Source organism: Abrus precatorius, unplaced genomic scaffold, assembly GCF_003935025.1.
Source record: "Abrus precatorius isolate BTA unplaced genomic scaffold, Abrus_2018 Scaffold4, whole genome shotgun sequence".
NCBI classification, from domain to species: Eukaryota; Viridiplantae; Streptophyta; class Magnoliopsida; order Fabales; family Fabaceae; genus Abrus; species Abrus precatorius.
This window is the reverse complement of record NW_020874384.1, coordinates 508,965-526,631: the sequence shown is the minus strand read 5'-3', so window position 1 is coordinate 526,631 and position 17,667 is coordinate 508,965. Positions and strand designations below refer to the sequence as shown.

The 17,667-nt window shown below is 31.5% G+C and overlaps 1 protein-coding gene across 1 annotated transcript; it reads left to right on the top strand.

Annotated features, from left to right (window-relative positions):
- The first annotated feature begins 1,150 nt into the window (after window positions 1–1,150).
- LOC113865090 lies at window positions 1,151–16,856 on the top strand. The gene is made up of 18 exons (XM_027499456.1): window positions 1,151–1,451; window positions 4,676–4,748; window positions 7,426–8,645; window positions 9,084–9,197; window positions 9,381–9,556; window positions 9,634–9,844; window positions 9,955–10,192; window positions 10,272–10,422; window positions 10,517–10,816; window positions 12,055–12,125; window positions 13,391–13,768; window positions 13,850–14,619; window positions 15,086–15,202; window positions 15,308–15,465; window positions 15,537–15,747; window positions 15,867–16,104; window positions 16,183–16,333; window positions 16,417–16,856. The coding sequence occupies exons 1-18, from the start codon at window positions 1,151–1,153 to the stop codon at window positions 16,723–16,725; spliced, it is 5,187 nt and encodes a 1,728-aa protein (XP_027355257.1). The 3' UTR covers window positions 16,726–16,856.
- The last annotated feature ends 811 nt before the right edge of the window (window positions 16,857–17,667 follow it).

The following is a 17,667-nucleotide window of genomic DNA, read 5'->3' as shown; positions in this document are numbered from 1 at the left end:
ATATGCTTCTGTTCTCTACATTGCTTAAGCTGAATGAGAGTAATACAGACATGAACTGACGTCAATAAATAATAAATGGAAGTGCGGTATTTAAATGCAGAGCCGTAGTTAGTTGTTGACAGATGCCACAATATGAACCAAATTATATGTGCAAAAGCGAGGTATTTTACTCCCAAACTTGTGTTCTAAATATATATATATGAACCAGCCTTTACGTGACAACATAATTCTCACCATAGTGTTTTTCCTACAATAGCATTATTGTCAAGCTTATAGATTCATTTAGTTATATAATTGTAATTTTATTTTGTAAAGTATATAAATTTTAATTACATAATAATTCATGCCACAATTAATGTGGTGGGAATTAAAAAGGTATATATATATATATATATATATATATATATTCAACTTCAATGACAAAGAAGAGTACTTTGACATGATGGTCATGTCTTCCTTCAGTCCCCTCCTTCCGAGGGGAATGGTGCATTGAGATTGTACTTTTGTTGTTGTTTTTATTACTATTGTTATTTTTTTTCCTACTGCACCAAAAAAATATAAATTAGAAGAATATATATAATTCAAATTAAGAAAAGTGTTCTTATATACATCATACCGAGTTTTTTTTGTACAAGTATTTGATCTTCAAGTCTATAGTTTACTTTATGGACTAAAAATCAATTGCCACATTAATTATTTAGTCCGTTTACTAAGCAACTAGTGAACTGCCCATGTAAAATTGTTAATTGAGAAAAACGTGGGAGGAAATAGTAGTAATAGTCCTCTAATTGCGTACATATGAGTATGACATAATTAATTGTGATTAATTATGATGATTTTGTGATGATTAAAAGGGAACAAGCGCATCTTCCAGGAAGGAGACGGCTCCTTCAATTCTTCAATAATAAAGGAAGCATCGTGTCGAAATGAAAGCCGCAAGAAGCTACGCAACAGAAACATTAGAACTGTTTATCGTAAGTACCTATTTGTTGGTTACTTATGTTCCTTTCTCCTTATATAATTCCCTCACCTTATCATACACCTCATACCATCCTGTTTACATTCTTCTATCATAAGCTACCACCCTTAATTTCTCTCTCCAAGTTTCACCTTATACACACACACACACACTCATTAATTTCATTCAAATATGGAATTAGATTATGGTTTTGATTTCCAGGATTCTTTCCCATCCATGATTGCACGGCTAGGAGCTGAAGGGTTCATTGGAGAACTTTGTAATGGGTTTCGTTTGCTAATGGATGTGAACAAAGGGCTTATAACGTTCGAAAGCTTAAAGATGAGCACTTTGTTGCTTGGTTTGGAGGTGAGGGATGATGAGCTCGTGTGCATGCTAATGGAAGGTGATTTGGATGGGGATGGTGCTCTAAACCAAATGGAATTTTGCATTCTCATGTTTAGGTTGAGTCCATGTTTGATGGATATGCAAGGTATGGATCATCCAGTGTTAATGTAATGTAATGTAATATAATATATAATGTAAATCTTCTATGACCAAGTTTTCTATTTCTCTCTTTTTCAATAACAAGTTCATCCTTCTTTGTGATGAGAGAGAGAGAGAGAGAGAGAGAGAGAGAATATTGTAGTAGCTTTTAATTAAATATGTGTAATCAATGACAAAACCTACTCTTAGCTATGACTTCATTTCTTTGTTTGATGTAAGATGGTTATTGCTTTATGGGTACTCCAATATCATGTGTACTTCTTTTTGGAGGTTACGTTTAGGTAAGAAAGCTACTCAAGAATAGACATTTTAATTTTCCTTCACGTTTTTTTTGTCTTTTACTTCCCAAACTTCAAGGGAGCTGAGGCATGAAAAAGGAGAAATAATTGCATGTGTATGGAGAAAGTGACTTACGTAATATTTGAAATGATGCGGTATGTATGAGTAATGAGTTATCCGTAAGAATTTATTCAGTGAAATTGTTGTAAGTATACAGCATCGTGTTGAATATTTTAGTTTATCATACATAAGAAGTATTTATTATTTACACCTTTCTCATCGTCACATAAAGAAAAGTTTTAAATTACATAAAAGCAAGTCTAATTTTTACAAATTATCTAATTTGAATACATACACACATATATATATATATTGTATTAACGAATGCTGGATCACTTATAAGTTATAAAACAACAAAAACCAATGTTTTTTCAAGGACGAAATGCAGGAAAACGCAATTTAAATGCAACTTTTCATTATTATTTTGAGATCTGAGTATTACATATATACAGACCATTTATATTTACATATACGACTGTACAAATTAGTTTTATTGAACGTACGCTAAACTTACACAAATTTTAACTAAGAAGTTCAAATACTGTTGTGAGCCCATTGAAGCTTGTCTTTTTCTGATTGTTTTGTGCTTTGTGACCCTGTCAATAAAAGGGAGCATAAAGATGCACGACCCCTTTATCTTCCTTTCGTAATTGTCAAGTTTCTTTATATTTAAGCCAATTCCTATATCGTAAAGGGACATGTATTATAATTGAATACTTATTTTTAACTTTTTGGCTTAAAGATTGATTTCATATCTTTTTCGGCCTTGGCGGCAAATTCATGAAAGTAATTCCAGTTAAATATCAAGGGAAAAATAAACATCTAACATTTATAATATACTTTCTCCCATCTTATTCGCAAAAAAATAAATAATTAATTTATTAAGATTAACAAAATAATTATATGTTATAGAATATAATATATTTTAAAAATATTTACAGCATTAAATGATTAAATTAGTCATCTATATACTAAATGAATAATATAGATGAATGTTTGTTAACACAAATATTACAACAATAAAGAATATGATTTAAAAATGAATCTTAATTTATATATTATAATTTAAAGAAAAATATATTGATAATCGTTTATTATAAATAAGACAGGTAAAAATAATTAGTATGATATTCTAATATTGCATTTGAAGTTATTGAAATTGGGTCATTCGATCAGTACCGTGATGAGAAGGAATGGAAAGTTTATAACTAAAGGAATGGAAAGTTATATGATATCATATAGTTCCCAATGAAATTTTATAAGGACTTGTAAATTTCTTATCAAAGAGGAATTGCTTTGCTGGAAGAATCAAACTTTAACGGCGAAAGATAATTAATACGAATCTCAAGATATTTATTCCCTCAAGTCCATAATCCCACGACTAGAATAAAGATAGAACACAAACTACATATATCTGTCTGTTTATCGATGTAAAGAAAGTATAGATTAAGTTATTCAAACACACTTATTTTACTTAATAATTCTTTATAAATATTAAATTTTATCAATCTAATTATTAAATAATATTGTATATTTATATTGATATGTATATTATGTTTTGAAAAAAATTAAGATTCATGAATGTATAATTTTATAATCAATATTTATTTACATTTCAAATGCATATCAGATGTTAAATTTATCTGATAATATATATTTCAAAATACATATTAGACATTAATTTTTTTTTATAATTTTTATATACTTTATAAAAAATTTAAATTGAACGATTGAATTTACAAAATAAAATAGATTGGTTTGGGGATTGAAAACACGGGTCGATTTTACTTTTACATGTCCCCATCTTGATTCCTCCAAGAAAAGTGATATATCTCGAAAACAAAATCTATTTAAATAGCAATATGATCTTGTAGATATCATTTGGTCCGACTTTAATTTAATTTTTAGATTAAAAGTTAGCTTTTAGTTACAAAACTATTTGGTAATGTGATTATAGGTCTTAGACTTGGAAATTGAGAACGAAGATTAAGGATAGATTTTAAAGTTAACTTGTTTAAAAATTGTCATGTTACGTTTTCTTAACCAAACAAGTTCTTATTTTATTTTATTTTATTTTATTTGTTTGTAAATTTGTGTTTAGTACAATTTATCCATTTAAGAGATAGCTCAAAATAAATTAGTTAAAAATACTATAGTAGTTAGTTTTTTCTTGCTAAGATGCTATATCTTTTAATTATTGGAATAAACAAAGAAACATACAAAAAGTATAAGTAATTTAACTTTTTCAATAATGGCTGCGTTAATTGTGAACCAGATACTTAGTAGATTATTGGTTGGTCTCCCAATCAAATATAGGTCCTTAAAGTACTTTTGGTACTTCATTTCAATAAAGTTAATGCTTTTCTTTTTCCCTGCTGATTAAAAGATATTGATGCTATTATAGTAAAATGTAAAGCATTTCTCTTCATGCAACGTGGATTGTTTTTCAATTCTCATTTCATGCCATATCAACAATTTAGACCACCCATCAACTTTGAAGGTTAATTGAATACAGATACTAATTCTTATATGTGTCTTCTGTCCTTTTCGTCCAGAAAACCTAAACGGTTCCATGACTTCCGTTCTCATTAACGATCATTATTTGGTTAAATCAATTATTGCTAGCAACAATCAGCATCCTTGTTATTGTCTCAGGATAATTCTTAACACAGTGAAGCTTCACATAATAAGGAAAAAGAAAAGCACAATATGTGATTGTCTAAGGGTTTAATTGAATCAGTGGGGCATATGAAATAGAAAGAGATAGAGTTGAATAACTTTAAGATCTATTTTGTTTGGATTGTAAAAGATAAGATGTTGTATGGAAGGTGAGATCAATATTTGTCATTTTGCTTCTCTCCTAATTTGGAGGTCTGAGGAGTATGGGATGGATCATAAAATTGATCTCTTTTGCATTTTTAATATTCAATTTTTTAATGTGTTTAACATAAATCATGAAATTTTATTAAAAATTGTACCATTTAATATTATTGTATAATTTTTATAATACACTGAATCACATATGTAACTTCAATAAAAACTTACCATTTACAAGTTTTCATTATAGATTCTTATATATACATTACAAAAATATCCTTTAATATTATCCTGTTACCCGTGACAAGCTTGATTAAGTGGTAGAAACCACTTATATCTAATAGTCAGCAGAATGTTATACCAAACTAGTATTTTCTACAAGATTAATTTATCTCAACCAAGTGATCTGAAATAATACAGAACTGAGATTATGTGTCTATATAACCTTTAAAAAGTGATTACTCATGGTGAGCGTTTGAAGTGAAAATGTGAATAAACTTGAAGTTTCATTCCTCTTAACCCATTCCCCAAATTATGAAGTTTATCAAACAATCATGCTCTAACATTCCTTCCTTCCTTATGCTTGATGACATTAAAATGCCATATTTAGAAAGCTGAAAATAATGTCATTTTGAGTGCTTGCTTTCCTTGTCTTTGAATACCAACAAAATCGATATTAACAGCTAGGGAGTAGGGATTGAGTTCCTTAAAGATAGAGATTAAAAAAAAATTAATGCCTAGAAGTTAATTTTATTTTAATATATCTAAACAATAGAATGAAATATGTTACATCTTAATGCGACTCATCTTGTTTAAATCTATTTCATTGCACTCTATCTTTTTTCATCAACCATAGCCTAACTCCCAAGAGTTGAGAATCTTTTTTCTTTTTTTTTGGATACATCAAGTTTAAGCTATTTTTTTTATAAGCAGTGGATTATACCGGAAATGTGTGCAAGCAAAAAAAAAAATGACAAGTATAATTTTTGTTCCTTTATATATAATGTGCAATTTTAGTCTCTAATAATATTTTGCTCAAATTCAATTTTATGAATATTCAAATTCTACAATTGTCCTTTCATTAATTTTTCCGTTTTTACTACAATTTTTAAATTTTCATTTTTTTCAATCAAATAATTGAAAAGTAGGATAATTTTAAGACAATAAATTATTTGAACAATTCTATGAAAATTCGATGACGTATTAAGGATTTTTGAAAGTAAGGCTAAAGTTTGAAGAAGGAGAAAAATTATTATTATTTATTTAAGTGAAATATGTTATTTTAATTGGTGGGTTTTAAGTAAAAGAAGCTTGAAATGATTGAATTGATTTAGTTGGTAGAGTTTTGATTAAAAATAAAAGTTAAAGAATACTAAGTGAAGAAATATTAAAAAAAAAACCTTTATTGCGGTAATAATTCGAAAAATAGGAGATTGAAATTAAGAAAAAAGTTATTAAAAAAATTTAAATTAAGCATTGATTGCAGTAAATAGCCGAAGATAAATTATATTATTGTGCAAGTTTATCGTTTCCTTAGTGGTTTAAAAAGATCTATGCCGAACACTCTGAATTTTCGTTGCTGCAATGATCTGTCTAATGGATTAAGAAAAGTATTTTGTTGAGAACTATGGGTCAAAGATTATTGGGATCATAAACTGTTTTGTTGCCCAAGGAATCATCAATGATGCTATTAGTGCAGTAAGAGATGTTAATAACACCCCGTTGAATACAAATTACTTTTTAAAAAGTAATTACCTTATAAGATAATTGCTTTAATTTTTTTAAAAATAATTAATCATAAATTATGTGTTGAAGGGTGTGTTTAGTCGAATGTGTTCGTATTTCTCTATTTTTGTTGCTCATGAATGATGTCACTGTGTTCCAATTCTAGGGTCATCATTTTCGCCTACATAATCAGAAGCACATTCTTCGAACACTCCTGAATATATGCTGAATTTATTTGACTCAGAGTAATCTTAATTTATATTGTTTTTTTTAAGTACTAAGGATATCCTCTAGCCGACAGTCGAAGACTATTCCCTTTGAGGTTAGGATATATGCTGAAGAATACAACTGTGTCAGACTTTGTTGGTAAATAGTAATTTTTTTTGTCTTCAGACCATAAGCATCTTTCAATAGATACAATTTTGTTCAGATTGATAATCCTTGTTGAACACTGCATAACATTACAAAAAAATTATAAGTAGAATTTATTTATAGCAAGAAGTATCCACCATTTCATATGTTAGAAATAGATTTATTGCGGTTTCAATGGCACAATACATGCATGGTGTCTTTCTTTATAATGATAATAATATGGACTAATTTGTCCATTATGAAGAACATATTACAAGACTTACGAACGCAACATATAAACCGCAATAATTCTAAGTTCATAAATAACCAAGGTAATTGTACATGTGAATTCAATGGTCAAAGAAACCGGCTGGTTTTTTCTTGCCATTTTCTTGATCATTTTTCTCCGTATCTGAATGAGAAATAGAATTTAATAACATTCTAGGTGCAAAAATGGTTATAAAAATAGCTTCTGTTATTCTTCACCATGAACCATAAAGTATTCTAGTGTTCTAGAACGTCATCTCTGACCTTCACTTTGACTGTGTTCCCATCTATTTCAGTGTTATCTTATACCCCTTCATATGAAAAACACATAAATCACTGAAATCAGAGTTCTCTAGTTATGGCTTTGAGAAGAAGTCATTACTTATAAAATATGATAAAATGGTGGATAGCATCATGGTGTTATTTTATTTGTCCCTTTTACTCTTCTACTTGAAAACATGTAGTTCAGTAGATATTCTAGCTGTGAATCAATCTATTATAGATGGTGAGAGTTTAGTTTCAGCAGATGGAACATTTGAAGTGGGTTTCTTCAGCCCCGGGAATTCAACAGGTAGATATTTGGGTGTGTGGTATAGGAATTTATCCCCTTTAACGGTTGTGTGGGTGGCCAATAGGGAAGCACCTTTGCAGAATGGTTCAGGAGTCTTAAAATTCAATGAAAAGGGGGTTCTTGTGATTTTGAATTGCTCAAATAGCTCTGTTTGGTCATCCAACATATCAAACCAAACAGTGAATAATCCAATTGCAAAGATCTTGGACTCGGGAAATCTTGTGGTAAAAAATGGACAGGATACTGAGGAGGAGCACTTTTTGTGGCAGAGTTTTGACTATCCATGTGATACAATGATGCCGGGAATGAAGCTTGGATGGAACTTGGTGACTGGTCTAGATAGATTTTTATCATCTTGGGAAAGTGAACATGATCCAGCTAAGGGAAAGTATTCTGTAAGGGTTGACCTAAGAGGGTATCCACAACTAGTTTTCATGAGGGGATCTACCATAAAGTTTAGACTGGGGTCATGGAATGGCATTTCTTCAACAGGATATCCAACTCAACAATTGAAGCAAAAACAAAGATACAAATTTGTCATGAATGCAAAAGAAGTATATCATGTGTATGAAAACCTTGATAGCTCTATGGTCTCCATATATACTTTGAACCCTTCTGGCATTATGCAGGGCTTAGCTTGGACAAGTAAGACAAGTGGTCAAATAGTTATTGCAGCTGGAGGGAGAGACACGTGCGATAATTATGCTTTGTGTGGAGCAAATTCGGTGTGCAATATTGATGGCAACACTCCCAGATGTGAATGCCTTAAAGGATGTGTTCCAAGCATTCCTGAACAATGGAATGTATCATATTGGTCTGGTGGTTGTGTTCCACGGAAAAAATCTATATGTGAAAACCACACCACCGATCGCTTTTGGAGGTACACAAACATGAAATTGCCAGACACATCATCATCATGGTTTAATAAGAGCATGAACCTTGAGGAATGTCAGAAGTTATGTCTGAAAAGCTGTTCTTGTACAGCATATGCAAATTTGGATATCCGTAGAGGAGGAAGTGGCTGTCTACTTTGGTTCGGTGATCTGGTTGACATGAGGAAATTCTCTCATCGGGGACAGGACCTTTACATCAGAGTTCCTGCAGAACTAGGTATAATTTTTTTAGCTTCTTATTTTTCCTTTCCTTTGTGATATTGGAATGACAATATTTCATATTTCTAACAAGCAAATGGAGAGGGGTAAGGCAATGAGAGCTTCTGTGGTGAGTTCAACAGAACATTTTTGGTATTGCTGCTTGAAATTTTATTCTCAAGTCAAGGCCACAATAATTGAGACAAAGACCTGAATGTTGCAAGATTTTGCTAATTGTCATCATCAGTCATTCTTGTTAACTGTTAGGTTGCTTTTATTTTCTAGTTTATTTCCTTATTTTTTTCACATTGTGAGGGCTAAATTACATACTAGTATTACTGTTTTTTATATACACCACCAGTGTTGAGAAACTAGTCACATTTTTATCAGTTCTAATTGAATCATATACACCATACTAATACTAGTTGGTGATTAATCATGCTTTTGCACCTATCAGATAGCGTTGAGGTTCATGGCCACGGAAACCAGAAGAAGATCATAGGAATCACAATTGGTGTGTTTATTATTGGATTCATTGCGTGTGTCTGCAGAATAACACTTAGAAAACGAGGTAAATTTTGTATTAGAAATAACTTGTCGTATATCTGTTCGAAAAATTTTGGAAATTATGTTACTTATCATTGAGCATGAATTTAAAAATATTTTTAATTGTGGGCGTCAAAAAGTAGAGAAAGAAAAGGACAATTTTTGTCATGTTAATAATTTCTTCTTATTATCATCTTACACACTTTAGCGGAAGCCAGAGTATCTTCTCATCTCCCATCATTTCAATGGGGGCAAGAATATTTTAGATTGAGGGAGGAAGATATGGAGTTGCCAACATTTGATTTTCCAGTCATTGCTAAAGCCACCAACAATTTTTCTAGCAGAAACAAACTAGGGGAAGGTGGATTTGGACCAGTGTATAAGGTAATATAGTCATGTTCTATAAAGACCTTTTTCTTTTTCAACAGAATCTTATAAGCATTACACATGATGGTTTTCAGGGTACACTGATAGATGGGCTAGAGGTAGCTGTGAAACGGCACTCAACGATGTCTGATCAAGGATTGGATGAGTTCAAGAATGAAGTTCTGTCGATTGCAAAACTTCAGCACCGTAATCTTGTGAAGCTTCTTGGTTGCTGCATTCAAGAAGAGGAGAAAATGTTGATCTATGAATACATGCCCAACAAGAGCTTAGACCGTTTCATCTTTGGTTTGTGTCTTAACTTACTATAAAACATATATGGCAATCTTTATATGATTACCTTTAAAGCCTGTTAATAAAGCAAGTGGTATACTGAACATGTAAGTGAAATTAACCAGATGGAACTAGAAGCAAGCTCTTGTCATGGTGTCAACGTTTCCATATTATCTGTGGCATTGCTCGAGGGCTTCTCTATCTTCACCAAGATTCTAGACTGAGAATTGTTCATAGAGATTTGAAAACTAGCAACATCCTACTAGATGCCCATATGAATCCAAAAATCTCAGACTTTGGCATGGCTCGGACTTTAGGGGGTGATCAAAATGAAGACAAAACCAAAAAAGTGGTTGGAACATAGTAAGTTACCTTCTAGTACTTTGTGCATAGTTTATGCAAAATGGTATTTTTGACATATTCCACTGAGAAACACTTGCAGTGGGTACATGCCTCCAGAGTATGCTGTGCATGGTCATTACTCTGTGAAATCAGATGTATTCAGTTTCGGTGTAATCGTACTAGAGATAATAAGTGGGAAAAAGAATAGGGGATTTTCTGTCCCGGAGCATTCTCTCAATCTTCTTGGACATGTAAGCACAATGCCCATTTACTTTATTACCTAGTTGAATTATCTCGGATTAGAATGAATTCAGTGTTAATGGCTACATTAATTCATGATTTTAGGCATGGAGACTATGGATTGAAGACGGGCCAGCGGAACTGATAGATGAACACTTACATGAAAGATGTATTTTTTCTGAAGTCTTACGGTGCATACATGTGGCTTTGTTGTGTGTACAACAAAAACAAAGAGACAGGCCAGACATGTCCACTGTCATTCTTATGCTGAATGGTGAGAAGTTATTGCCTCAGCCAAAGGCTCCTGGATTTTATACTGGGAGGGGTTTACCTGGATCAATATCATCATCATCTAGAACATGCAATCTGTTATCCTCAAATGAGTTGTCCCTTACAATTTTTGAGGCAAGATAGAATTTGAATCAAATGAAGAGGCAAAAGCTAAACCTTTTTAACTAGATTACAGTGTGCTCTACACTTTTTATTGAATGGATCTGTTTTAACTTGGACAGTGTTCTGCATATTGACATTTGCACAAAGTTTCTGACTGCAGTGCTAGAAAAATCGGATTTAGAGACGGATAAATTCCATTTTTAAATGCTTTTTTTTTTCGTCACTAACTAATTTAGAGATAAAATTACAGAACAAAATGGTCTGTCGTTAATTCTTATGTTGCAAATGTATTAGTGACAGAATCTTAATTCCGGTTACTATTTAGAGGTGAAACTTTACCGTCTTATGATTTAATTGTTGGTCTTATGATTTCATGGTTGGATAGATTAGTTGTTGGTCTTATGGTTTAATGTCAAATAATATTGACTTCTATGAATTTTCTTTGTTTTCTGTAGTCAATAAATTTTTTATTATTATCGGAGTACCGTAGTGTTATTAAACTGTAATCTAAGTTATTAAAGTACCAAAAAGTGAGTATATATATAGCATCTGATTTAACAAGTTTCTTAATATATTTTCTAGTCTGAACTTCTGAATTCAATGACATAAACACTTGAGCACGAGGAGAGACCTTTTGAACTGAGATGTTGACACTTGCGACTTTTGGTAAAGGTACTTAATATATTGGGACACGTGTTGATTTCATGTTTCTGTCTAATTGATCCTACAATCTAAGAAATAAGCAAACTGATAAAGCATCCTTTGGATAAAGGACAGATCTTATGTGCTTTTTTCTAAGCGTTGGTAGTTCTGTATATCAATCAAAATTATTTTAATAAAAAATTTGCAGTTAATATTATTGCATATTAATGAAGTAAAACTCTAATTTTGATTGAAAAAAAATATTAACAACATATAAAAACAGTACCTGAATTTTGTCCTTTGCTAAAGATGAGACTTTGGCACAGTTCTTTGAACATTTTTTGTGTTATTTTTCAATCAAAATTAAAATTTCATCTTAATAATATACAACACATTAAGACTTATTTTTACCGAACTCTTTGATTTAAAAACAATGCATAAATTACTCAAGTAAACCTAAATTTTGTGCCTTAGACAAAGGCAGTGGACAATAAACAAAGGTAGCCTTTCCCCTAACGCAACCCACCCTCCGTATAAAATGTGAAGGACCCTCTTATTGAGTTTGGAAAAGTCTTTTGCTGACAAGATCTGAATATAACATGGTTCAGGATAATCTTGTTCGTTCCTCAAGCAATTTTGTTCACATACGTGGCTCTTCATCATTTGAACACGTAATTTTGTATAGAGATAATTTTTAAATAATTATTAAAATGAAATAAGATGCTAATAATACTTAATATAATCATGTAGTTTTTAAATTTGAACACATAATTTTGCTTAAGAAATAAGTGTAAATAAGGATGGGGGGAAGAAACGAGTGCTCTTGGAGGAGTTTGAAGAAAGAGCATCACTAATTGTTGGATTTCATGTTCACAAAGTAGAGGTAAGGATCCTGATTGGTATTAAAATCTCATGATTATATTGTGTATTACTTATAAAATTTCTTATCATTTGGCTTGGATTCACTGCTCTCACCTTTGTCGAGAAACCCATCACTTTTTGTGGCTGCGTTTCATGCTAAAAATCCTTTGGTGTGTTCTGTTCTCTGTTTCTCACTAGCTTGTTTGTTTCTCTATCCCTCTGTTATATTTATTTTTCTTATTTAGTATCTCTAAATATTATGGGTTTTTCTTTTTCATTTAGTTCCTCATTTTAGGATGATTAAAAGGAAAATTCATGATATTTATGAGGACCGAATGTAAAACTCGTAATCCCAAATGAAAATAAAACATGAAGCACGGAACACTTGAGCTAACCCCCATTGATCTTAAGCCACCTGAATGAATATAAAATTATATTTTATTATATTAAAGGAGGTGGTAGATGAGGAATTTATTGAAGTATTAAGGGTAAAAATTGAAAAATAATAGAAAGATACAAATTCAAACTTTATAGGTTATTAATTTCGATAAACTTATTTACCAAACACTTATATTTTAGTTAAGCAAGCTTATAAGCTTGTGAAATAAGTTATCGGTTAGTTAAAATGATCAAACACTCTCTTGACATGGAAGAACCCGCCAATGATTTAACCCTTTTGACTTAATAAAAGGTTATATTGATAGAATTCATAGTGTTTAAAGAATTAATTATATCAAACTGAGAATTGTTATCTATTTGTAAAAAGGGCAAAGTTTAGGGATGTTGTCAGATTTTCCTTAATTTTTAATTGAAACAAATTTTAGTGGCAATTTTATTTTTCTCTTTCTTAAAATTATTTTGGCATGCTGTTTACTATTATTTAGTTCTCATTCAATCACACATTTTTCTAGTTGCAGGGGCCAGTAAAAATGAGCATCATGTTTAATAATATTAAGTCAACTTACTAATTAACCCCACGTTTGGGACCAAGTCATTGTCATTTCTTTGAAGAAAGAGTGAAGGGAACGGTTTCAGAGATTTCAGCATGTTATGTATTTGGTTCATTCTCTTGTTGTACCTTAGAAACTCCACTTCATTGGACACATTGGCTCCTAATCAATCAATCCGAGATGGAGAGACTCTAGTTTCAAATGAAGGCACATTTGAAGTGGGCTTTTTCAGCCCTGGAACTTCAAAAAATCGATACTTGGGTATATGGTATATGAATGTATCCCCCTTTACAGTGGTGTGGGTGGCTAATAGAGAAAAACCACTTCAAAATAATTCAGGAGTTTTAATAGTTAATGGAAAAGGGGTTCTTGTGATTCTTGATGACTCAAATAGCACAATTTGGTCATCTAACACACCAAAGAAAGTAATAAAGGATCCTATTGCACAACTCTTAGACTCAGGAAACCTTGTAGTGAAAAATGGACAAGGCAGAAATGAGCACAATTTTTTGTGGCAAAGTTTTGATTATCCATGTGATACATATTTGCCCGGAATGAAGCTTGGACGCGACTTAGTAACTGGTCTGGATAGAACTTTATCATCTTGGAAAAATGAAGATGATCCTGCTGAGGGAGAATATTCTATAAGAATTGATCTTAGAGGATATCCACAGTTTTTTGGATTCAAGGGATCCATGATAACATATAGAGCAGGGTCATGGAATGGGCATGCTTTCACGGGATATCCAATTCATCAACTTGCAGAAAAGTATAGTTATGAATTTGTGTTTAATGAAAAAGAAGTGTACTATGAGTACAAGCCCATTGATAGATCAGTTTTCTATATGTATACACTTACCCCTTTAGGATTTGGGCAGCGTTTTGTTTGGACAAGTCAAACATGTAGTAGAAGAGTTATCCCAACTGGGGGAGCAGATCCATGTGAAAATTATGCCTTGTGTGGTGCCAATTCTATATGCACTATGGATGGTAATGTTCCAAAATGTGAATGCCTAAAAGGGTATGTTCCAAACTTTCCCCAACAATGGAATATGTCATATTGGTCTAGCGGTTGTGCTCCAAGGAATAAATCTATGTTTACAAATAGTACATCAGATGGCTTTTGGAGGTACTCAAACATGAAATTGCCAGATACATCTTTGTCGTGGTTTAGCAAGACCTTGAACCTTGAAGAATGTCAGAAATCGTGTCTTAAAAACTCTTCTTGTACATCATATGCAAATTTGGATATTCGTAGTGGGGGAAGTGGCTGTCCACTTTGGTTTGGTGATATGATTGACATGAGGACATTCTCTAAAGGGGGACAAGACCTTTATATCAGAGTCCCATTTTCAGAACTAGGTACACAATTTTATTTGTTTTTGCACTTTTTCATTTCCTTTTCCTTTTAATGATTTGGTTGATTATGTTTCATTATTCTAATGGAAGTGGATGAGAGGAGTAGGGCAATGATAACCAAGGTAAGTCCAGTAAAATATTTCACTATTGTAGATACAATGCCACGCTGAGGTGTGGACCCCAATAATTGAAACATAGATCAAAGGAATACTGGATTTTACTAAAGGCTATTTAGGAAGTTATTAATGATGATGCATGTTGGTTGTTAATACTATTTAGTGTCTGTTTTTTGGCACTTTATTTTCTCTCTCATTCCCATTTTCTGTCGCATTGTAGTGGTCAAAACAAATACATTTTGTTCCCATATGCTACACTGTTCTTCAGTCTTGACAATTTAGTTGCACCTCGCATCAACTTCCATTGAGTTGTGCACTAAAAGTTTGTATTAATCACACTTTGCTTATATCAGATCTAGTTGCAGTTAATGACAACATAAATGAGAAGAAAATTGTGGCAGGAATTACAATTGGTGTGATTATTTTTACCTTAACTACATGGGGCTTCGCAATGATACTTAAAAAGCGAGGTAAGTTCTGTTTTTAAAATAATTTATATTATAATATATGATAGTTGGTAGGCACAAGAATAAGGTAAAAGACAGAACATTTACCCTTATCTTCAAACCAATCAGGGACAGCAAGAGTACGTTGCACAGAGCATTACCAAAATATACTAAGGAAGGAAGACATTGATCTGCCAACATTTGATTTGCCTATTATAGTTAAAGCCACTGAAAACTTTTCATACAAAAACAAACTGGGAGAAGGTGGCTTTGGACCAGTATACAAGGTACCACAAAAATTGGTCAAGAATTTACTTTCCATAACATATTTCTAACTGTTGCAGATGATAAATTTTAGGGAACACTGATAGATGGGCAAGAGTTGGCAGTGAAAAGGCTCTCAAAGAATTCTGCACAAGGGTTGGAGGAGTTCAAAAATGAAGTGGTGTTGATCACCAAACTTCAGCATCGTAACCTTGTGAAGCTTCTCGGATGCTGCATTCAAGGAGAAGAAATAATGTTGATCTATGAATACATGCCCAACAAAAGCTTGGACTACTTTATTTTCGGTTGAGGCCTTCATAATTTAGACTAAAACCAATATTGCATTCTTTTTATTTCTTACTTTAGCTTATGAAATTAAGGACAGTGGAAATGATTTGCTAAACAATTTTGTGTAATTGACTAGATGAAACGCAAAGGACATTGCTTAATTGGCAGAGGCGTTTCAAAATTATATGTGGCATTGCTCGAGGACTTCTTTATCTTCATCAAGACTCTAGATTGAGAATTATTCATAGAGATCTAAAATCCAGCAATATTCTTCTAGATGCAAATTTGGATCCAAAAATATCAGACTTTGGTCTCGCTCGAAAATTGTTAGGAGAACAAATTGGAGCAAACACAAACAAGGTGTCAGGAACATAGTAAGTTAGCTCAGTCCATATTTTGGAATTTTGAGATTTCATCATTACTTATTTTATCTTTGAAAATGATGTTTACAGTGGTTATATGCCGCCTGAGTATGCTACACGCGGGCATTTTTCAATAAAATCCGATGTATTTAGTTTTGGTGTGATAGTTCTTGAGATAATAAGTGGGAAGAAGAATAGGGAATTTTCACACCCAGAGCATTGTCATAATCTTCTTGGACATGTAAGCATAATAACTTGGCTATATAGCAAACTTGTCAACTTTAAATTTCTTGCAACTAACTAATTTGATTACCACAATTTTAGGCATGGAAACTATGGAGTGAAGGGAGGCAACTGGAACTATTGGATGAAGTGTTAGGAGAAAAATACACACCTTCTGAAGTGATACAATGCATACAAGTGGGCCTATTATGTGTGCAACAAAAACCAGAAGATAGACCAGATATGTCATCAGTAGTTCTTATGTTAAATGGTGATAAATTGTTGCTCAAACCAAAAGTTCCTGGATTTTACATTGAAAAAGATACTATTACAGAAGCAAATACCCAGTTGGCAAAATGCACACTAGTGTTGCCCGATGAAGTTTCCATTACATTATTAGAGGCAAGATAGAAAATGAAGACAAGCAAATGGCAAGGATTGAATTTGTAATATTAGATAACACAAGCTATTCAAGCCATATTTTTTCTGGAATATATATTTTAAGTCATGATATGATTTATAGGATCAACTACACTACCTCGATAGAAATGATATATTAGGGCAGAATTAATGAATATTTTAGATTTTGTGGTATTCTTTATCTTTTCACTTGCAAAAACTCTTTATTTGAATGTTTAATATTGAGAGAAAAAGGTGATGGAGGGTTTAATTATATAAATAATATTATTATATTTCATATATTTTATTTATATTTTTTTATTTTTATAAAAATAAAAAGTAAATATTTTTTTCTCAAAAATTAATAATTTTAAAATTAATTTTTTATTTTTTTAAAAAAAATTCACTTAAAAAATTAATAATTAAAAAAAATTATAATTATAATCGTGAAAAAGTCTAAGAGAGTAAAAGAGAAAAGAACCTTAAAAAATTTTCAGGTTAAAGGAACTAAAAAAATTAACAGTAAGAGGACTTTGGAGGGTGTATAAATATCTTTAAAATGTTTCTTTTCTAATTAAGTAACTTGCATACAAAAATTAATTCTTCATAAACTCTCCCTTTCTCTCCTCTTCCACCCCTCTTAAACTCAACTCATAAATATAGCCTTTGTGCTAGAAAAGTAGCTTGTGTGTGTGTTCGACTTCTGTTTTCAATATCTTATTTATGTTTTCCAAAAAAGAAGGAATCTACTTGTTACTTACTGTGTTTAATAACATTTAATAGACAATGAACTCATGAATTTAATGATTGAATTATGTAATATTAATTTTATAATCATGCATGTTAAATTGAAGACAAATTGAACTAACATGTATGTAATGTTATAACATAGGTTATATTTTATTTTCTTTTAAAAAATAAATTTTGAAAATTATTTTAGAAAATAGTTTTTAA